Raw genomic sequence first — 22,951 nt, 5'->3', positions numbered from 1 at the left:
CCCAGACAATACTTGGTTTTTCCAAGATCCTTCATTTCAAATTCTTCCTTCAAGTATGACACAACTTCTTGAATTTTCTTATTCGTTCCAATGATGTTTAAATTATCAACATATACAGCAATAATTACGCATCCGAATGTTGTTTTCTTAATGAAAACACAATGGCATATTGAATTATTTACATATCCCTTTTTCATCAAGTGATCACTTAGTCGATTATACCACATTCGATCGGATTGCTTTAACCCATATAATGATCTTTGTAATTTCACAGAATAACATTCTCTGGGTTTTGAACTTTGTGCTTCAGGCATCTTAAATCCTTCATGGATTTTCATATATATATTACTATCAAGTGATCCATATAAGTAAGCTGTAACAACATCCATAAAACGCATTTCTAAATTTTCAGATACCGCCAAGCTAATCAAATACCGAAACGTAATTGCATCCATCACGGGAGAATACGTTTCTTCATAATCAATTCCAGGCCTTTGAGAAAAACTTTGCGCAACAAGTCGAGCTTTATATCTTACTATTTCATTTTTCTCATTTCGCTTTCGAATAAAAACCCATTTGTATCCAACAGGTTTTACACCTTCAGGTGTAAGGACTATAGGTCCAAAAACATTACGTTTATTTAGCGAATCCAATTCAACCTGGATGGCTTCTTTCCATTTTATCCAATCCTTCCGATTTTTACATTCACCAAAAGATTTTGGTTCATGATCTTCATTATTATTTATGATGTCGATTGCCACATTATAAGAAAATATATCATCAATTTCTTCTATATCTTTTGGGTTCCATATTTTTCCAGTATTAATATAATTGATAGAGATTTCATGATTCTCGTCAGTTTGTGGTTCTGACAAAACATTTTCATCGTCATGTGTTTCTTCAGGAACACCATTCTCTATTTTGTGATCATCATGTGTTTCTTCAGGAACATCATTATTTATTTTGTGATCATCGTGTTTCTCTATGAATTTTCTTTTTCGAGGATTTTTATCCTTGGAACCGACTGGCCTTCCACGCTTCAGGCGTTTAATGACATCTTGAGTATCTTCAATTTGTTTATTCGGAATTTCAATTCGAGTAGGGGCATTTGCAGCATGTATATATGATTTAGTTACCCCTTTTGTGTCTGCAAATGCATCTGGTATTTGATTTGCTATTCTTTGCAAGTGCACAATTTGCTGTACATTTTTTTCACATTGTTTTGTTCTTGGATCCAGATGTAACAATGATGATACATACCATGTAATTTCTTTTTCGATATGTTTCTGTTCTCCCCCTAACATTGGGAAGATTTCCTCATTAAAATGACAATCAGCAAAACGTGTTGTGAACACGTCGCCTGTCTGAGGTTCAAGATATCGAATGATTGATGGACTATCATAACTAATATAAATTCCAACCTTTCTTTGAGGTCCCATTTTCTTTCGTTGCGGTGGTGCAATAGGCACATACACCATACATCCAAAAATTCTCAGATGAAAAATGTCTGGTTCTTTACCAAATGCAAGCTGCAATGGGGAGTATTTATGATATGCACTTGGTCTGATGCGAATTAATGAAGCAGCATGTAAAATTGCATGTCCCCATATAGAAATAGGGAGCTTTGTTTTCATAATCATTGGTCTGACAATCATTTACAGACGTTAATCAATGATTCAGCCAATCCATTCTGTGTATGTACATGAGCAACATGATGTTCAACAATGATTTTCATAGACATACAATAATCATTGAAAGTTTGGAAAGTAAATTCACCAGCATTATCAAGTCTAATTTTCTTGATTGTATAATCGGGAAATTGATTCCTCAATTTTATTATTTGAGCAAGTAATCTTGCAAATGCAACATTTCGAGTTGACAATAAACATACATGTGATCATCTGCTGGAGGCATCAATCAATACCATAAAGTATCTGAATTATCCACATGGTGGATGGATTGGTCCACAAATATCACCTTGAATACGTTCAAGGAACATTGGTGATTCAGTTTGGATTTTGGCTGGTGATGGTCTTATAATAAGTTTTCCAAGAGAACATGCTTTACATTGAAACTTATTATTCTGAAAGATATTCTGGTCTTTCAGCGGATGACCATGTGTATTTTCTATAATTCTTCGCATCATTGTTGAACCAGGATGTCCCAATCGATCATGCCAATTGGTTAATATTGAAGAATTATCAACTACCATGTTTGATTCAATCGGACTTATATGTGTATAATGCAATCCAGTAGGGAGCATTGGTAGTTTTTCAATCACATATTTCTTTCCTGATTTATATATGATAAGACACATATACTTCTCATTCCCTTCATTCATTGTTTGAGTATCATAACCATGTGAATATATATCATTAAAACTCAACAAATTTCTTTTCGATTGTGGTGAATATAAAGCATCATTGATCAAAAATTTTGTACCATTAGGTAACAAAAATTGTGCTTTACCACATCCTTTAATCAAGTCTACAGAACCTGATATTGTATTCACCGTTGTTTTTGTTGGTTTTAGTTCCAAGAAATATCTTTTATCTCGGAGGATAGTGTGCGTTGTACCACTATCGGGTATGCAAACTTCAGCTTTGCTCATAGCATTTTTCATATTTGAACTTCAAAAAAAATATGCAATAAAATTACTGACAATACATATGTAAATATAACACATATCATAATTGTACAATAAAACATTATTATATGAATACATGAAAAAAAATTATTATACATTTATATTCTACCATTATATTGTTCATTTTCAGAGAAATCATTGAGAAAATATGTAGCATCAATATTGTTCATTTCTATCCCACCAACATATTGATCATTTCCAGAGAAATCATTCATAAAATCAGCAGCATCAAAATGAGTTGAATCACTCAAACGGTCACTGCGTTCAGTGAAGTTGGTCTCTTTTTCTTTCCCCTTTATCGATTCTTTACAGAGCTTGCAAAGGTGCTCAGGGGCTCGACAAATACGAGACCAATGTCCTGGAGTGCCGCATCTGAAACAAGAACTTTCAAATCTTTTCGAGTGATTTTCATTAACACTCATGTTCTCATGATGTCTTTTCTGTGGGTGGTTCGTGACGCTCTTTTGAGATGAGTTATAAAAATAACTATCTCTATTGTTTTCAAAACCACGGCCTCGACCACGACCACGACCAATTCCACGTCCACGTCCACGTCCACGACCTCGACCTCGACCTCGACCAAAACCTTGTCTTTGAATTTGATTTTGGTTTCCAGGTTTAAATTCATTTTTACTTACAGCATTTACTTCTGGAAATGTTGTTGATCCAGTGGGTCGGGACTGATGATTTCTCATTAGCAGCTCGTTGTTCTTTTCCGCCACAAGAAGACAGGCGATGAGTTCAGAATATCTCGCAAATCCATGCACTCTATATTGTTGCTGTAAAGTTATATTTGATGCGTGAAACGTGAAAAATGTTTTTTCAAGCATTTCCGATTCTGTAACCTATTGTCCACAAAATTTTAGCTGCGAGATTATTCGATACATCGCTGAATTATAATCACTGACTTTCTTAAAATCTTGGAATCTTAACATATTCCATTCATCACGGGCGGTCGGAAGTATAACTTCCCTTATATGTTCAAATCTCTTTCAATCATTTCCACAAAGTCATGTGATCTTTTTCGATGAGATATTCACATTTTAAACCTTCATCGAGATGTCGACGCAAAAATATTATAGCTTTTGTTTTTTCTTGTGATGAAGATATACCATTTTCTTTAATGGTATCGCTTAGACCCAATGACTCAAGATGCATTTCTACATCGAGAGTCCATGGCATATAATTTTTTCCCGTGATGTCGAGCGCAACAAATTCGAGCTTTGTCAAATTTGACATGGTGGTACTAAAAAAATTACGATGCATTTTATTAGTTAATGAATATTGCAATACAAAGTAATCGATAAACAACAAGTACAAGCATTTGTAAAAATAAAGAAAACACACGAGGAGGATATTCTCCGATAAATAAAAGACTCGTGAGTATGATAACCAAAATAATTAAAAATAACCTTGAGAAAGCCATCTTCTTTTTTCTACGAAAAATTTGATGAAGAATAATTTTTAGAGAATATGAGAAAGTTGGAGTGATTGAAAGAGTTTGTGAGATCATATTTATAGGGCAAAAACTAGCCGTTTTGTTACCGTTTATTACCGTTGGTGTACAAAAAAATAAATGTATGTATTTGTATAATTTTATGGTAATAATATGGTGTATATAATATTAGTCATGTTTAAATAATTATGTATATCATATCACATTATTATAATGATGTGTCATAAGTTATTTTGTTTAAAAATCTTATAGGCTTTTATACTTGTCGTATCCCTTACCGGGAGTGTGGGATGTCGTCTTAACATCCTCCCAGGATTTATAACAAGTTTTTGAAAAATTTATTTTTATTATTTCTAATAATAACATTATATTATATATTAAATATATACACAATAAATAAATAACAGTAAAATAAATATTATTACTTTTGTTACCTTTTTCTTCTGTTTGGAGCTTGGAAAAGTATGAAGGACTTTTAGAGCTTCGTGCTGATAACGTGTTGTGAAAAGTAAAAATTTATGGTAAAAAGTAAAAATCTCAAACTCTCAAAATTTACCAAACTGCACACTTTATAATATTTTTTTCTCTACTCAATTGTATCAAATCTTTACAAATGGAGACCTATTTATAGGATTTCTTTGGAAAACAATCCAAAAATAATTTCATCATTACATACATCATCACACACTCATTTTCAATATTCAACACCTAATTTTACCTAATTTTCAACATTCAACATTATAATTTTCAACACAAATATTTTTCATATTTTCAATACTTCTTTCATAATCTTGACTACTATTCAATTATCGCAAGTTCGTTTCATGATAGTAAAAGAACTCACGTAATTGTGCTCAGATATACATAGAGGTTGGAAAAAATACTGACGTTTGCTGTATATAGAAGTTATAATATTTAAAAATATTTTAAATTATACATATGATATATGTATGGAATTTTGAAAATTTCGTTATTTTTGCACCGAATCAATATTTATAAAATTTTAAAATATATTACTTTGCGTATTGAAATTATAAATAAAATCTAAGAAAATTAACGTCCAAACTCAAATTAACAAATTTTAAAATATAACACAATTTTGTCTAAAGTTTATGTTACTATATTATAATGTTTTTTTTTTTCAGCAAATGAACAGTATAATATCGATATTGTACAAAAATATCGATATACTACATGTTTCGGTACAAAATAAATATAATTTTTTATATCGAAAATTTTGATATGACATTGATATATAGTACGAGAAAATTCTCGTTATACTATGTCGAGACATATAATTAATAAAAAATCATATTACTGGCAAAGTGTCAGACATCCGACAATGACCCAAAATATGCCAAATTTCTGAGAGGTTTATGCCAACGAAAATTTTAAAATAAGGAAAGATTTGTATAAGCACGTCATGATATAGAGTGGCAAATATACCTAATGATGACTCGATACCCAACTTGATACTATGTCACGATTTCAAGTTCAACCAAATATTTTTGTAAAGGAACCCACGTTTCATGTCTTCTTGCCAGAAAGTAACCAACAAGAATCAAAATTGAAAATACATTGACTTACCCAATACTCCCTCCCACCCCCTCGACTGTTTTTTCAAGATTACAGCTAACTTTTTATTTTTCCTCGAGGAGTAGACATCATTTAGTTAGAAAAATAAGATAAAATGCCCGATCGATATCATAAAAGTGACATTTTTTTCAATCTAAATCAGTCGTCTTTGTTTTTTTAAAATATAATATTGTTTTTTTTATCGACATAACATCGACATAATACCAATACAGTAACATTGATGTAATACCAACATGGTGTTACCTGACGTTACGCTCACAACTAGGACGCAATCTTCAGAGCAAAGAAAATCGAAGTTTTAAATAATCAAATAAACTATATAAATACAATTTATCAGAATTTTATAAAATGGACTCACGGCCCAGCCCATATTATAAGCCCAATTCCTCCATTTCAGCTCTCCAACGGCGGGAGAAGAATAAGATAGACCCATGTCAAAAAATTCGATTAGCGCCACTGTCACCCGGAACAAATCAAAGTCCCTCCAAATTTTTCGTAGCTTGTTTTCGAAAAAATAAAATTTTATTTGTAGCTTAAATCTTCCTCTCGATTTTGAGTATAAAATTCTCAAGAAACCTATTATAGGTTCTACGGGAAATTCCAAGTGTTCGAAAACTTCCGGCGACAATGGCGGTTGTTTCAGGTTCTGCTTCCAAGAAGAGTGTATCTGGGAAGGAAAAGATTAAGAGTCCTCAGAAGAAGGAAATCAAGTCCCAGAAATCATCTGGGTCTGTGGAAAATGTTGTTATTTCTTCACCTTCGAAGAGGAACAAGTCTCCCGGAGTACGGCTTATGGGTGGCCGGATTTACGATTCCGTCAACGGGAAAACTTGTCATCAGGTGTCCCGATTCATTCCACAAAATCCCATTATTATGATATGGACATTCAGTTACGTTTGTTAATTTACGTGTATGTTGATTTGAAGTGAAGTCATCAGAGTTGGCTTTTCATTTCTTGTAACCCGTGGTTATCAAACTTTTAAGAGTAGCGGCGGAAGAAGCGATGATTTTGATCTTTGAGGCAAATAAACTTTTAAAATGCCCAAAGAGAAATAAAAGAAATAGGATGCTCAAGTCACTGTTTTTATATAGTGAATCACTCGAAAACTATTGCTCTTTAGTGTTGCCACTTGAATTACTTGTGTGAATTATGAAGTAATATTGAAGTGTTGATTTGTTCCTTCATCCTTCTATGATCTCTAAGCTTTAGCACTGACATTAGATGAGGTGTCGAATTATGAGCTTGAAATAATCAATAGAAATTCATCTTATGAAACTTGAAATTGGTCTGGACTGGATGCCAGGATTTCATACATACATAGCATAAGTCAGCATGACATGTTAAAACATGTGGAATTATGTATTCTCTGTCACAGGCTAACTTCTTGTGCATATTAAAAGTAAAAATATGTTACGTTCTTGTTTTAATTGCTTTAATTTAAAGCCTGCACAACAGAGTCTCCATTATTACCACCACATTGGTGATTCTACTGCTGAGGACGCAGTATTTTAAATGGGTTCTCTTCTTTCTCTCCTTTTTGACAAGAATTTGTCTGTTTTATACTTGATGTTCTGTAGTGTCGTCAAAAAACTAGAGACTTTGTAGCAGCGTGCACAATTCAGAGGAGCAACAAACCGTGCCCCATTATGTTTTGTCATAAATGCCTCTTGAACAGGTTTTGACCTGCTTTTATCATAAGCTGTTCTAATGCTATTTGTTTGGATGTTGGTGGATTAATTTTGTACCACATATTTATTATTTCTAAGTTAGGTATGGAGAAAAGGCAGAAGAAGTATCTGCTTTAGGGGAGTGGAGTTGTCCCAGATGCAGAGGGATTTGCAACTGCAGTATTTGCATGTGAGTCTTTTGACATATTTCTGGATGCTTGTTCTTCCTGTATTTTCCTGATAAAATTGAGTATCATTTAGGAAGAAAAGAGGTCATCAACCCACTGGTATACTTGTCACTACAGCAAAGGCAACTGGATTTTCTTCTGTTTCTGAGATGCTTCTTAAAGGGGTGGGGCAATTCACCAACATGGTTGCTTCACCGTCTAAGGTTGCCTCCTTAAATAAAATGTACAATGTTGTGTTTGCGGACTATGTAATTTGTCTCATGCTCTGCTTCTGAAATTAACAGGAAGCTGCTGTGTCTCCTAGAAAACGGGGAAAGGAAAATTCTTTTGATGGAAAAGTGGATGCAAATCTACCAAATCCTATTGGAATGAAGTCCAAGGAAGTTAAAGTGGTGAAATATGGCAACAAAGACAATGATGCCTCTCTGAAGAGAATTGGCTCTAATAAGGGAAAAACAATGCAGGAGCAGCCTGAAGAGACACATAATCACAAGGGGAATATTGATATTTTAACAAGAGAAAATGGTTCATCTGTCTGTGAGAAAAAAACAAAGAAAACAAAGAGGAATAGATCAGATGGGATGCATGATAGAACTGATGATAACGTAAACTTGGAGGAGAATGGTGTTCATAATGATGTGAAGAAACTGAAAACAGCTAGGGATGGATTAGCAGAGAAGGAATATAGCAACAAGAATGAATTCAATTTAGCCAGGAGGACGAGTCCTAGAAAGTTGGATGCCATTATTATTAATAATAAATCCAAGAAAAGGGAATCATGCAATGCTATAGATGATCTAAAAGAAATTGTGAATGGGACAATCATTGTTACCAAAGATGGCGGTGGAAATGGTAAAAGAAAAAAAGAAAAGGAAAGCAAGGCCGCAAATAACAAAGATGTTTTGAAGCCTCAAAATGAAGATTTTCATATTGAAATCCCATTGCCCATGGGAAGTGACTTGCTAAGTGTTGCTGGAATCGATGTATGTGCGGAATATGTTGGAGAAGCTTTGCAGTTCTTAGAATTCTGTGCTGTTTTCGCAAAGGCAAGTGACAGCAATCATAATTAATCCGATAACAGAAATCTTCTTTGATATAGTTGGCACTCTGCGCTTTTCATTTATTCTTAGCTTTAAATATGCTCCTAATCATGTATATTTCTTAATCCTAATATCATCCCCTTCAGTTATAACCTACATTTTGTAATTTTATACTGTTAATTACTTACATGCAATCATTTAATAAACCTGTAGTTCATACCTGTTGATCATCACCTCAAAATTAATATGTACGAGCTGTAACCTGTGAGTTATACCTCGGCCATTTTGGTTTTGCTAACTTTCCTCATCCGTCATTTTGATCAACAGATCCTTGAGGTGAAAAAAGGGCAACCAGAATCTATTCTTCGAGACTTATTACATGGGCGAACTGGACGCTGCAGGAAATTTTCTGCAACTGTCCAGTTCTGTATTCAGCTGATATCTGATATACAGACTGATAGAGGGGAATAGTATGACTTATTATCCAGTAAATTGGCAAGTATATTAACTCTCTTTCGCTGGATAAATTGATAACTTGTTTTTCCAATTTTTTCAGTGAAACTCTAAGCCCATCAAATGGGAAAAACTCATGGTTCCATGCACTTAAGAAATGCTTGTCTGAATCTAGAGGTGGACACAAAGTGCATGGATTGGATTCTTTAGATAATGCATCTGATTACGAGACACTAGCTACTTCAAAAAGGCTTAAGCTCTTAAACTTTCTGTGTGATGAAGTTCTTGGAACTCAGTGAGTACCTTTTCCATTTTTATGTTTTATTATCTGTGCTTCAATTTTCAAGTTCACATAGATTCATAATGTTTTCATCTTGTACAGAAAGGTACGGAATTGGATAGACGACCAAAACAGAAGACATGCTGAAAAGGTCAAGGAAGCTAGACAACTAGTTACTGAAGCAAAAAACAAGGTAATAAAAATCATTAAGATAGATTATTTTTTAGGAATTTAAGTTTCTCAGAAATTTGTTTTACATGAAACTTGTTTACTTCACACAGGAGAAGAGTTTGAAGCAGAAAATGCAAGATGATATTGCCAAGGCAATTATCATCAATAACAGTTCCTGTCTTTCAATCTCTGAACATGAAGCCATTGTCTATCGCATTAAAGCGGAGGCAGCACAAGCTCATGCCAAGGTGCTCAAGCCAACAGGCCTGATGAACAGTAAGTCACGAAGGATTCATCCAAGTACATAAATATCAACCAAAAGCCAACTTCATATAAGCCTTCATAAAGTGGGATGCTGAAAGCTTTTTTGTTTTTTTTTAATCATCTCCTACTGTCTTCTCTACATGAAAGTTAGTGTCTCCTGTCTTACAATCTTTAAGTTATGAAAAGTTTATATTAAAAGTTTACACTATTTTGTAATTGAAGATCAAAGCACTGGTGTTTTTTGGCTGGTTTTTGTGTTCAAGTAACTTCATGCTTTGATCGCTAACGTTGCATCAATTTCTGATGTTCTGGCATCATTCTATACATTTTTTGCAGCTAATAAGAAATCTGATGTTGTAAGAATAGAGCCTATCTACAAGGGTCGTGGTGGTCATGCATACTGGAAATTGAATTGCATAGGAAAATCTGATGTGCTGCATCAAAGTAAGTCAGTGAGACATATTTGCATTCCTTTGCTATGTATGGTGTATAGGTAAAAATATATATATTAAAAGTCACAACTTTCATCTTTGATTGGTAGATATTGGAAATGGAGAATCTCTTAACTTCGACGAGAAATGGTTTGTTATTGATGCCGAAGGAAAAGAAGTCATTGAAAAGCACATACTCTCTTTAAGGTAGCAATCTTATCCCATAAGAGATTGAATTTATGTCTTTGGTTATAGTTGTCCTAAACACTTTGGCTTTTCAGCAAAAATATTTTATGGGAGGTTAATTCAATTAGTTTCCTCAGATCACAAAACTAGTGTAAAGGGACTGGGAAAAGGGGTCATAATCCACCAAAAGTTGTCGATGAAAAATGCAACCGTTGTATGCATGTGGGAAGATGTATGCATGTTTTGTGCATTGCATTAGAATATAAAAGAAGGTATTCACTATTAAACATCAGTATATGAGATTTGTTTCTAGTGCCCATGTTTGATGTGTCCATGAAACTTACCGTCTGGAGAAATCAAATAAATACTGCTAAAGCTTATTTGAAAAACTAAGTTGCAAAAAACTGTTTATTTTTAAGAATTGAATTTTTTTAAACTTGAATTGGTAATGAGTAAAATCTTTAATTATTATGTTCACAACTAAAAACCATAGTAACGGTTTGTGTCTTTCAATCCGTGAGCATGAAGCCATTGCCTTTCAATTCTGCCATCTCTATCTTTAATTTGATGGCAAGCTAGTTTCAGGTTCTCGGATAAATTTGATTGCAGGGGACGAAGGATAAGGGCCTCAAGGGGATAAAAGATCCCAGATTGTACTCTTTCCTGAATTAACCCATTCCAGCTACCTAAACCTGGAAATAATCACTGCTGTAACTGGAGATTACTAAATGTGATTTTGAACATTAACTGGTATTTATTTCTTTTAATTTGCGACATTCAGACTGTTCTGTAATGTCTAATTTTCTGGAACAACTTGTATGTGTTTGGATGTCTACATTGTAAAACGAACAAATAGAGTACACATTTAAAGTTTTTACGTCCACCCATTTCATGGAGACAGCTGATTAAGAGTAGTCATTCTGTAATGAAAAAATTACGAAATCTTGTAAGAAATTCTTTTGAGATTCTACTTTTTCCTTGGTTAGAATTATGGTGTTTGCCAGTCTCGAGAGCTAACTTCCTTCACGCCTTTGTTCTTGTCACCTCTTCTTTGCCAATTTGTGTAATAAATATATATTTTGCTGTACATATTGCCATAAAAATGGACGTTATTCATTTAGAAAGTATTACATTCGGGTTTCCATAGAGGACTTGTGAAACTTGCCTAAATATTTACGGTGTTGTGTTTGAAATTAGCTTGACCTCGTATAAATTGTTCTGTCCCTCGGCTGCATCCACAAACCCGAAGCTGTTTTACTGAAAACTTGAGACATATATATTATGTACTTTAGTAATCAAGGTGACAGTACTTGCCAATTTCAGCTGTGATTCCTGGTCCGAAGAATGTAGTAAACTTTGCCTGGAAATGAGTAAATTTTGAAGAACTTAGCTAGGGGACATTTGGAATTTCAGAAGAGTAGCAATATCATGGAGAATCATAATATTAATTTTGTTTACATAGGATTACTGTTATCCTTACCTGTCTTTGCTCAAAATCAGAGAGACCCAGGGCTTTAGCCTCAAATACCAATGTCAAACAGTATAGACCATCCTCAGTAACCTAAAACAAACAAATAAAACCACAAGTTCAATAAGAACAGCCTGTCAAAATTTGCAAAACAAAAACCATCGACGTAGTAATCCAAAGTGCATCTTATCAATAAAATTAAGTTCATAGGACAAAAAGCAAATGAGTATAATTGTAGATGACTGTCTATCAGTCAAAAAGCTAACACAAATACAAGTTTGATATGGGAAATTAAACTTATTGACATAGTCACATTCACATAGCATTAGGAACATAAAGCAATTTTTGGGCTCATACTTCTTCCCGGATACTTCGTAGAATAGGAGCACTCCTGCGTGATATTCCTCCACCCTAACAGACAATGGAGATCCCGTGTCAATTGTTTGAAGTTCAAAATAATTTGTTAATGATTTAAATCTTTTGAATTTGGACCGTGTTTTTGGAAGGATGCAGAAGAAAGCCAAGGGGTTTAACTACCTGGCCATATTGGAAAATTCGCTTTAATGCTTCTTCCAGATGCTGTTCGTCCCCATACCGGTATCTTGTAACATCATTCCTAACCTAACAAATATGAGGAAATGGTGTTATTGGGCATAACAAGGCAGGGAAAACTAGAAGTGCGTGGATGATGATATAAAGGTTGCAATTATAACCGAGAATATGTTAGTTCATTATGATATCTAAACATGTCAATTAAAATAATAGCCCTTCAAATACGAGCTGATTACCTAAATACAGAAAGCAGGGGAAGTCTTGTGCTGTATTGCAAAGTTGAGGGGATCTAGTAGTATCTTAGAGTATGGACGTTGAGAATAGTAACAAGCAATAACCAAAACAAATTACGAAGAGGAAACTCTACTAGGAATATGATATAAAGATGAAACTTGCCTGCTTAAGAATTTCAGTAGCACATTTTTCTCTCAGCTTCTGAGCATCTGAGTAGGTCAAGCAGGGCACTGGCTTAAGCTCTGCATACTAGAAAATAATATAAAGATACGAACATCGTAAGTAAGGCAAGGATAAGGTACATGGTAAGTGTTTCGTTCTCAACTTCAGCAAGTAAAATGAGCAGAGGTCTTCCTTGTGCATCATGCATAGGTAAAATTACGAACAAATATTATGATGCAAAAATAAGTATACAAGCATAATCTACAGCAAATGGACAAGTATTTATAATGATCTAATGAAATACAATGTGGAGTGTACATCAAAACCAAGAAGATATTAACCTTCAGAGCCATGCCAATTACTGCGAGAGGAAAGCCGTAGGTCAGCATCAGCGCTGACCATTCAGATCCTGGGAGGACATTGAAGTATGCCCCGAATCCATAGCTGTGTAAGAACACTTGTCAAAATAATCAATTTTATTCACGGCATATTTACTACTTGAAAATCATGGTTAGCAAAACATATGAAGAGAAGTCTACGAAAACAACCTATCTTAGGAACACTCTTATAAATAAATATTCAAAATTTTGATGCACAAACAAAAATATAGAGCACTTGTATGGTATTTTGCAAAGACCACAAAACACAAAAAGGTTAAATTTTTCATGTGACTAGTGCAAGAATGGTTAGAAACTTAGAATGTTGTTTTTATATGGTATCACTTCATTACTGGAGAAGATAAAAAAGAAATCACTTTTTTTCCAAAATACATGAACTTGTCAAGATTTTAGAGTCCACAACCTCACATTCAAGTGTAAGTCCAAGTAATATATGGAATGATCACATAATACATTTGACTGTTTTTTGAATGGCTTAGTCTGGGGAGTGCCTCAACATCAGCCTCAAGGCAGGATGCACAAATAAACCCCAAGGCAGAAATATTTGACCAGTCCTAGAAAATCATATATATTAAAAAAGACTAAATAAAGTAAGTGAACTCGATGCACTCTTTGGCTAATCTCTTCTGAAGGACCGCATGTGACCAGTCATCCTATTACCTATCCCTCATGCTTCAAACAACATATAAGTTGGAAAGAAATGATTTCAGTCCTTCAACTCCGCCACAATAATTTTCATATTGGTGGGGTAAATTCTAAGTAGGAAAAATTGTTACTTTCTTTTCCTTTCCTGGAACCCCTCATTCCTGTTCTCTTTTAATTGTGAAAAGTAGTCTAGCCTACGCGCCTGGGGGAAGAACAAGAAAAAGACTTAGATTATATGGATGCGGTGGTCGATGAAATTAGGCTGGACAAGACACGAGCTTTCACACAAAAGGAAAAGAATATACTCACGAGAGAAGCGTCACGCCAACACCTAACCCAATGACACCAAAAGAAACCTGTACATAACAACAGAAAGTAAGCAGGCATAAACTCTTATTTGATATCCTTAACATGTGATTACAAGAGCTAAATATTAATCTTTAATGCTGTATGCAATTAACTGAGTGAAGCTTGAAAGTTGAAACAACCAGAATAATACTGAATTAACACATCCTATACAGCATCTCCTTTTGAAAACTGAAAATTTTGAAAAACATAAAGCAGCCCACGGCTCAAAAGGCTTTCATATTTTGATAACGTGGATTGAAAAGCTCGGCAAAACAAATCCAAATGCAAAAACTTGAAACAGCCGAAACATTGGGAAACATTTTACAGAAAAAATAAACGGGTACCTTGGCAAGCGAAAACTCATTATCCGGAACAGTGTCTTTCTTGATGTTTGCAGCAGCATTGGCCACAGAAGAGGAAGGCTGAGTCGATTCTGCAGCTCTGGGGACAAGTTTGAGTTTCATTGCAGCTTGATTTTTTAACAAAATTGAACCTTGATTTCTGGCGGTAAAGCAAACTACACCGGAGAGGTCGGGTTCGATAGACTTTGATAAAGGCCACAGCCGTAAATAGGTGCGTCCGGAATTCCCGAAACGCAGAGCGCTGAGTGTCATTCCTCCTCCTCCGCCACCACTAGACATAGTCGCCGCCGTGGCCGTCGGTTTCATTTGCATCCGTGAGAAGCGAGTGGTGGTGTTATCCAGAGATTGGAGGGAAGGAAAACTTAATTGTGGCCACTCTTTGACTGCCAAAGTCGCTCCTTTTTAAAAAAAAAAACTAGATAATTAAGTAATCATTTCCATTGAACTTCATCAATATTTTATTTTATTTTATAATGAGACGATCGATTGTTCATCTTATATAATAATTCAAGGTTCTTAGTCTCGTCCTCTTCAACTCACCCATATTTGACGATGTGGCCATTTTTAAGGTTCAATCTGCGTAATCTACTAGCGAAAGGCGTTTAAGAAAATCTATCAATTGGATTGAGTTGAAATACGCTATTAAAGAAGTCTTTGGAGTACATTTTGAACACTCTTGTTATGCCAAAATTGAGATATCATAATTGGAGATTATTTTGATGGATTACGATTGTATGGTTTTTACTCATAGAGGTTTTCCAAGTTTGAATTCCTCGTATCCCTTCTATTTTGTCATTGTACCTGCATGAATATAGTTGCTCTATTTGTCATAGTTTCTTGTTAAGCTCACACAAAAGAAGGATTGCCGTTGTTTGTTTGAACTATTAGTTAATTTGTGTAAACCTTTGCCACGCTCGTTCCTAGTTGATTGGCCTACGTCTTTGAGCATTTCGAAGTGGCCACCATCTCAATTATATTACAATGTTGCTAAACGATCATGGATGATATTGCATACAGCTTAAGTTGAATGATAATTAATAATTCATATTTTTCATCAGTTAGCAACTCCTGTCCTGAAATGGACCAACCAAACTTACTTGAGCCAACAATTGCAGATTACTGTAATGGGTTGTTTGTTTCACAGAAAATCAAGCAAGTAAAGAAAAGAAAGAAGATTATAGTTTCGAAGCACGAAGGGCAAAATTTATTTATCTAAATCAGACGATTGTGCTGTCAATCGCCAGCCCATCCATTGACAGTACTTCCATAAATAGCACCTTTCTGTTTTAGGATGAACAAGTTACAATGCATTGTTTTTTAGCAACCACTTATTTATAGGGTAAAAAATGGTAGAATGGTCAGTGTTTTCTTGGTTTATTTTTGGCCCTTTTTTCGTCTTTGTTCTCATCCACAAACCCTTCAATGATATAACTGATAGGCATCCCACAGCTCCCTGGCTGCTGCTGCTGCACATGATGCACATTATCTGCTTCCTCATTTTCTTTGTCTCTGCTGCTTCATTTCTTTCTGTGTACTGTTTGTCTGTTGTCTCTTTCTCTTCTAGCTGCCGGGGCCATTTGCACCAGAAGCATTCATGTCAGATTTGAGTGCTATGTGATAGATTTCTTGGTGTTATCTTGAAATTCTCGTGGGGTGGATTTGTGAAGTAAAAAGATTAACTTACAAGTAACAAAAGGTTGTTCTTATCTTCCAATAAGAACAGATTTTGACCATTGGTGAAAGGAGTAAAGACAAAAAGTATAATCTATGGAAGATGAAGATATACAAAACAAGATCAAGAGTGTGACCACACAAGTACACATGTGCTCTGGCACATGCTTGAGGGACCATTTATCAGCCTCCCACCCGCCAAATCATTTGGAAAGGTTGCTAAATTCAATTTAGTCCTGTACCCCCAAAAGTTACAGTTGATAGTAAATATAATTTAGCGATATCTGAGTCAATGTTTTATACTAGTAGAAAACAAAGTTCTTGATCCGTTCCTAATATAAAGCGCATAGGAAACATTCAACATATAAGAAGACGTGTTAGAGAAAAACTTTGAATAGGAGATCTATGTGACTTGAAAGTTTGGAGTCATGCTATAACATGGTACGAGAAGAAAGGTCGAGGCGTATCGAATTTCCCAATTAGAACGTAACCTAAAGTAAACTGTACAACTTTCCTAGACTATTGCATGTGGTAATCTTTCAAGCTTAGGATACCTGTAGAAATTCATTTGGGACCATTTTTTCTACAACTCGCTAGCTTTATTGGGACCAAGAAAGTGTTGCTTCTGATTTTATTCATTTCTTGATCCTCTAACTCTGCATAGATGCTAACTCTTCAATTAATATAAGATACTTATGGTAACTTAATTTTTACCTCTGTCTCCGACTTCGAGTTTTCACTGAAGCAAGCAGATGAATCTCCACCTTCTACATCACTATGTTTTATGGATCTTTCTTCAATTGAAGGAGTTGGAGCAGGACTAGGACTGCTTGAACTAACATCAACTGGAGTGCTCTGCGTGCCCACATCTCTAGTCGTGCACTGTTGTTTCTCTAAGTTCGAACGAAAACATAACCGTGACTAATGCAAATCAACACTATAGAAATGGGAAGTTAAAAAAAAAAACAAAGATAAGACCTTGAACTGTGATTTTCGTTTCATCCTCAAGTTCAATTATTGGGGACTTGGCATGAAACTGCTGCAAGTGAGAAGGATAAATGAGTGGTGCGGACATTGTGATCCTACTCGTTACGTTTCGAAACGTTCTCCCGCTTAGTGTCTTTGCAGATAAACATTCCAAAGGGACTTCTCCTGATAAGGGATTGCTGATATACTTTTCTGCGTCGTTCCATTTGGAGCTGAGGGTGGCAACTCCATCGGTTGGTATATACTCCCACGAATACACAGTTCTGGCCTGTAATGCTGCACACAAATAGCCAAACTTGTTCTTTAAAAGTGGAAACAAGAAATCTGTGATGTAAATTCAATTTTCCTCGTTAGTTCTTACCTTTTAAGGCAGTGGTAAATGAATACGTTGAAGGGTTAATTTCCTCTGCATCAGTTCAAGAAAATAAGAACTCAGAAAAGTTTTAAGCTTTACTACATGTTTTTGAAGATATGTGTTACCTCTTGCTGTGTATCCTGGTGAGGAAGCAGTGCTAGAAATGGCCATGTTTGGTGCTAGATCTTCTCTAAAACTCCTTAAATTTGACGCCGAAAATCTTCTCGAATGCGTGTTTTCACGGGAAATCCGGGCCTTGAGTGCCCATTCATTCAAGCTGAAATCCGTGTCACCGTGTCGCCGTGAAGTAATCTGGCATTGCTCCATGGAATCTCTGGTCAAAATGGGTGACATGTTTGGTTTGGCTTCACTTAATAGAACATGCTGCAACTTGGTGTGTGCTCTTGTAGGAGTGCTGCAGAAGATGCCTTAGAGCTCAGCTGCTTTTCAAGAAACTTTAAAATTTGGCCTAAGAATTCAAATTTATCAATTCCCTGCTCTCAGATTCAAACTTTCTTGTTTCTTTTTTCGGGCCATGCAGGAAAAAAGATCCCTTTCCTGAATTTAGAGAGTAAAAAGTGAAAAATTTTCAGGAATATTCAATGCTTTAATATTTGTCTATAACTTTTTATCTATTATAATGATACTGTCGAATATGAACGAAAATTGCGTAGAGGGTTGGTGCAGAAGCATTGTTACAAGTTGGCTAATTGATTGACTAAAATATGCTCGGGCGGCCAATTGGCGACTCCATATTAGTTCTTGTGATAACGAGGTTCTCTCCTTTGTCATGTGTCATGAATCTCTCTCGACTGGTGGCTAAAAAACACTCCACTCTCGTATAATCGAAAAAAAGTTCACTCAGTTCACAAAAGATATCGGGTTCGAGTATTTCCGTATAATGAATCCGATCAAACTCGGCTTCAAGTTCATTTTTTTAAATCTAAATGTTTAAGTTGATAACTTTAAAGTTTGATAAAATATCAAAGTAGCGTTTGAACAGTTGGTCAGATCAATTTAGAATCAATGTAAAAATCATTGTCCTTTGTTCTTTCTAAGCATTCAAGGCCAAGGAAATTGACCCATTGGTGCTATAATGACACCCTTGCATTGGTGGGACATCATTAATTTATTGTGCTTCTTGATTTGGGAATTGAGACATACTTCTGTCATGCTTGTCCAGAATTTTTTTTTAAAAAAAAATTGCATGTCCTGGATTTTTGGCTAAGGTGTACACGATAGCTTAAATTTTGAATTAAAGTTCATTTCATATAGTTTAATTTTTTCTTTTGAAAATTCTATGATCTTTTTTAGAAGAAAAAAGAAGAAAGAAAAGTTTTATATGTTGATTGTAAAAAAGAAAAAGAAAAAAAGATGCACCCTGAGAGAGTCACCGGTGTATTTGTGCAATCAAAAGAATATTATGGAATATCAAAGTGTGTAGAATTAAGTTAAATGTGCACAAAAAGAAGGGAGTGATTCCTTTCATGTAAGCATTTTATGTCCATTTGATCTATATCTGAAATACATTTCATTTGATATATCATTGAATTAAAAGCAGAGTTTTTGCCAAAATATGAAAGTTCCCGTCCAAATTACTTAATAAAAAAAAATACAATATTTAGTTAGTTTATTTAATTTTTTCTTAAGAAAAATTGGTAGAGTATTAAAAGTTATAACTTAAGAAGGTTTTTCAATGGACATTAAACTACCATTTAGTAATCATAGATGTTTGACATCAAATTCATGTTATTTCGAGATTATCTTAATTTGAAAAAATTAATGCATAGTAGTTTTTTTTCCAAAATCATATGTATATTGTATTTCTTGGACTGCCTTCTTAAAATTTAAATAAGATAGCCCAAGAAATCTGAAAGATATATTCAAAAGAGTTTTCAAATATACATTAAATTATCCTCAATAAATATGTCTATTGTCCTCAATAATCAGAAATGTTTGACACTCAATGCATGCAATTCAAGATTTTCATAATTTGAAATAGTTAATACATGATATAATTATGTTAAAAGCACCCGTTGTATAATTTTTTTCTCTTGGGCTGCCTTATTTGAATTTTAAATTATAAATAGTGCGTTGTTGCATATTATATTGAAAACCAATTTTATTATATTTATCTTACTAAATTTATGTACTCCAAAATTGAATTCTAAAATAACTCCTCTTTTCAGCATCATTTCTGAGTTGAATCTTTCCAAGTTACAATTAACGTTTAAACTTAAATTTGTTCGCTATTATGAACTACATATATATGAAAACAATGAGAACAATGAGACACTAAGTTTGTATTATGTCTTTCATTATCGATAAGTAAAAAAATATTATTATCCTATTTGCACAAAAATTTAATTATTACGCATTTGCTAATATGATAATTTTTTTCTATATTACAAAGTTTACGAATACAAGGTAGTATAAAATGTCCCGTAATAGAAATGATTAAACCAATTCTAAAGGAAGTACACAACTTATTAGAGGACAACTTATAAAACTTATTGTTATTGTTTTGGAATAGACATAGTAAATGTTAATAAAATAATTTTTATGGTTTATATATAATTTACTTATATTAACATATTTTATATTTCTTTAGAAATAATAGGTTGTTCTGTCAAAAAAAATAATAAAAATAGGTTGTTGTGTACGTTATGGATAGATTTTGTGGATAAAATAACAACTTATTTGGATAAACATATTGATGAAGCAATTGTTGTTATCATTCAAATGTGTCAAACACATATCATGTCCCAAAATTGTTTATGAACGAGGATTTAGACGAAATTACTGAATTTTGAAAAAAAAAGTATTTTTCATTAGCTTTATTAAATTTGATTTAAATATATTTATTTATCACATGTTAAAAAATAATAATACATATAGTTTCTAGGAAATTAAAGAATTAAATATGTATTTAGGTTGGTGGCGACATTAATACATTAAAAATGATAAGAGCCATGTCATTGTCTTAGAATAACACAATTAATCGACGTACATTAGTTTTTCAAAACTAACAAAAAAATAGGCTATTTTATTATTTTTTTATAATTTAAATATATATTATTTTTTATAATAATTAATTTTTAATAATATCATTCTGTGCATCGCACGGGTTAAATACTAGTTCAAGTAAATCAATAGTTTAACTCAAATTTTCGTTTTTTTTTTAAATAATACATGATATTTACACATAATAACGATCTTAATTAATCAAATTAAATATATTATTATTTATCTATAATTGGTCTATATCTTATCCAATTATTTTAATAATTACATCAATCATATCCCCGAAAGTAAACACAACCTTACTATTTTATTAAATAAGACAGGTTTAAAGTTATTATAATTCGATATTTTGTTATATTTTTTCAATACATTTTTAAAATTACTCTATTCTTCAATTGTCAATAAAATACAATTTTACGTTTATAAATCACTCGTGTTTTACACGCGTAATGAATTATCATTTTTTTAATTATTTGTAGACTATATTAAATTTCAACTTTTAGAATTACCATTATCGATTTATTATGCATATATTATATATACATAAAATATGTTCCTTATTACTACCTCGATATTCTACATTTCTACTGGCGAAATAGCTTTTGTTTTAAAAAAATTATAATCCTCCTACTTTGCAATTTGTATATGTTTTATTCGACATTTGAATTTTCTTATGATTAAATCTCAATGTCATCTCATCTTAAAGTTGAAATTTTCATGTTCATAATTATATTCCGACTTAAAAAAAAATTATACTCTGGCCTCGATTACATATTAATCAAACTTACCCTAATTATAAACGATACGACTCAAATATTTTAACTGTAGTAAACCAACTATCAAACTAAGTTATTGGAATCTACTGATATTGTAAGGCAAGAAGTTAATGTGGTGGGAAAGAGAAACATATGGGGGTGTCAAATTACTTTTTCTTTTCTTTTTTTTAATATCCTAATCCAAAAGATGGGGAAGACTCGAACTTGAGTCAATACATAGAAAATTTCGGTGATACCATTGGGCCAAACCCTCGGTCTCTCCACTCTTTTGTTTTGGTCTCTAACATGTGGTTATGTTGTTAATCGACTATTTTTGATGAAGTGACATACGTCTATTTTTTAAAAGACATGACAATGTAAAAACGAAAAAATACATCTCCTTGGTACCCCAACCACAATTAATTATAGAATGATATTTACACTTTATTTCTTATTAAAAGAATTTCATTTAATTTTTAATAAAATTTATGTTCGACAATATTACGATCATCCTTTATTTTCTTTCTTTATCTATACATGGAGATGCGGAGCTTGATGTTTATAGCCCCACAATTTTATGAGATAATTTATTATTAAAAAATTAAAATATACAAGTATAATGTTCAATATTTACTCACAAAATTGTTTAATTGGTGGGTAAATATTAAACACCATACTTGTATTTTTTGAATGAATATTAATCAGACATATAAATAATAATTCATCGGATTATAACAGTTCAAAAAAATAAAATAAAATAATTTATTTAAATAAATAATGTACCTATATTTTTTATATAATAATATACCAATAGTAAATTAATCTTCTAATTTGTTATTAAATAATTTGCATTTCCGTACATACTTGAAATTATAAGAACAAAACAGCATTTAGGAATACAAATGTCTCCCAGAGCCGATGCGGGGAGTGATTGCTTGTACATTAGAGGTTGTACGGACAAAGTGCGGCTCTTGACGAGACTTCTAGACCGAACAACATGGACGAACCAGCCTTACACTAAATTAGAGAAAGCTTAAAAAAATTTATAATCACTAATCATACCAACGAAGTACATTTTTTTTCGAAAATACTTAACAATTTTGGGGTGTGAAATTGTAATTTAAGAAGTTGAGAATAAAATGTGAAATAAATTAAAATTTAATATTAAAATTAAGATTTTAAAATTTTTATTATTTCTACAAAACATATAATATACCTCTAGTAATTAAATTCATATTTTCATATAAATTAAAGCTATTATTTCAACTATATTTATTTTAGACAGCGTACATTAAATGTTAAAAAAATTAAAGCAATTCAATTTTAATGAATAATCTTACAAAAGATTTAAACGATAAACTTATAATTAACATCTTATTTTAAGATATTAAGATTGTTAGTTTCCATATTTTTTTATTGGATATTATGATTAACTGAAAAAAAAAAGAAGGTATTTTTAATCTTATAAAATGATAAGAGATACGAGAAAATTATGAAATCGATAATGAAACATTTCTTGATCTGAAAATAAAAAAGAGGAAAAAATACATGTATTAAGATGAATAAAAGTAGCAATTAGTTTATTTTATAATATTTTTTAATTTTTATTT

General features: G+C 32.9%; 3 protein-coding genes across 4 annotated transcripts; 1 reads left to right on the top strand and 2 right to left on the bottom strand.

Annotated features, from left to right (window-relative positions):
- Positions 1-6,115: 6,115 nt before the first annotated feature.
- On the top strand, positions 6,116-11,261 carry LOC142549609 (uncharacterized). Its single transcript, XM_075658656.1, has 12 exons — positions 6,116-6,539; positions 7,278-7,375; positions 7,471-7,557; positions 7,629-7,758; positions 7,840-8,601; positions 8,923-9,065; positions 9,152-9,343; positions 9,431-9,521; positions 9,610-9,775; positions 10,100-10,207; positions 10,305-10,401; positions 10,990-11,261. The coding sequence occupies exons 1-12, from the start codon at positions 6,327-6,329 to the stop codon at positions 11,018-11,020; spliced, it is 2,118 nt and encodes a 705-aa protein (XP_075514771.1). The 5' UTR covers positions 6,116-6,326; the 3' UTR covers positions 11,021-11,261.
- On the bottom strand, positions 11,245-14,960 carry LOC142549611 (uncharacterized). Of its 2 annotated transcripts, XM_075658660.1 has the most exons (10): positions 14,532-14,960; positions 14,149-14,195; positions 13,138-13,240; positions 12,797-12,883; positions 12,386-12,469; positions 12,206-12,259; positions 11,861-11,941; positions 11,695-11,740; positions 11,546-11,609; positions 11,245-11,462 (listed from the first exon to the last, which is right to left on the bottom strand). In XM_075658660.1, exons 1-9 carry the CDS (start codon positions 14,859-14,861, stop codon positions 11,554-11,556), a joined length of 888 nt encoding a protein of 295 aa, XP_075514775.1. In that variant the 5' UTR covers positions 14,862-14,960; the 3' UTR covers positions 11,245-11,462; positions 11,546-11,553. The 2 variants fall into 2 exon arrangements, with proteins under 2 accessions (XP_075514775.1, XP_075514773.1); XM_075658658.1 differs by having other exon boundaries at positions 11,245-11,609.
- Positions 14,961-15,730: 770 nt separating this feature from the next.
- LOC142549610 (uncharacterized) lies at positions 15,731-18,301 on the bottom strand. Its single transcript, XM_075658657.1, has 5 exons — positions 17,688-18,301; positions 17,569-17,613; positions 17,199-17,483; positions 16,935-17,113; positions 15,731-16,113 (listed from the first exon to the last, which is right to left on the bottom strand). The coding sequence occupies exons 1-5, from the start codon at positions 17,914-17,916 to the stop codon at positions 15,850-15,852; spliced, it is 1,002 nt and encodes a 333-aa protein (XP_075514772.1). The 5' UTR covers positions 17,917-18,301; the 3' UTR covers positions 15,731-15,849.
- Positions 18,302-22,951: the final 4,650 nt, after the last annotated feature.

Source organism: Primulina tabacum, chromosome 6 (assembly GCF_025594145.1).
Source record: "Primulina tabacum isolate GXHZ01 chromosome 6, ASM2559414v2, whole genome shotgun sequence".
Lineage (NCBI taxonomy): Eukaryota > Viridiplantae > Streptophyta > Magnoliopsida > Lamiales > Gesneriaceae > Primulina > Primulina tabacum.
The sequence above is the reverse complement of the archived record's forward strand: the minus strand, read 5'-3'. Positions and strand labels throughout refer to the sequence as shown.

What these genes read in the sequence shown, in the direction of transcription:
- LOC142549609 (XM_075658656.1), top strand. Translation starts at nt 6,327, where the DNA reads ATGGCGGTTGTTTCAGGTTCTGCTTCCAAGAAGAGTGTATCTGGGAAG. An exon ending in TGCAACTGCAGTATTTGCAT is followed by an intron (nt 7,558 to 7,628) that starts GTGAGTCTTTTG and finishes AGTATCATTTAG; the next exon opens with GAAGAAAAGAGGTCATCAAC. An exon ending in TTACTGAAGCAAAAAACAAG is followed by an intron (nt 9,522 to 9,609) that starts GTAATAAAAATC and finishes TACTTCACACAG; the next exon opens with GAGAAGAGTTTGAAGCAGAA.
- LOC142549611 (XM_075658658.1), bottom strand. Translation starts at nt 14,861, where the DNA reads ATGCAAATGAAACCGACGGCCACGGCGGCGACTATGTCTAGTGGTGGC. An exon ending in GAATTTTCCAATATGGCCAG is followed by an intron (nt 12,260 to 12,385) that starts GTAGTTAAACCC and finishes ATTGTCTGTTAG; the next exon opens with GGTGGAGGAATATCACGCAG. An exon ending in AGGAATCACAGCTGAAATTG is followed by an intron (nt 11,610 to 11,694) that starts GCAAGTACTGTC and finishes TTGTGGATGCAG; the next exon opens with CCGAGGGACAGAACAATTTA.
- LOC142549610 (XM_075658657.1), bottom strand. Translation starts at nt 17,916, where the DNA reads ATGTCACCCATTTTGACCAGAGATTCCATGGAGCAATGCCAGATTACT. An exon ending in AACGAAAATCACAGTTCAAG is followed by an intron (nt 17,114 to 17,198) that starts GTCTTATCTTTG and finishes GTTCGAACTTAG; the next exon opens with AGAAACAACAGTGCACGACT. An exon ending in ACTCGAAGTCGGAGACAGAG is followed by an intron (nt 16,114 to 16,934) that starts GTAAAAATTAAG and finishes TGGCCCCGGCAG; the next exon opens with CTAGAAGAGAAAGAGACAAC.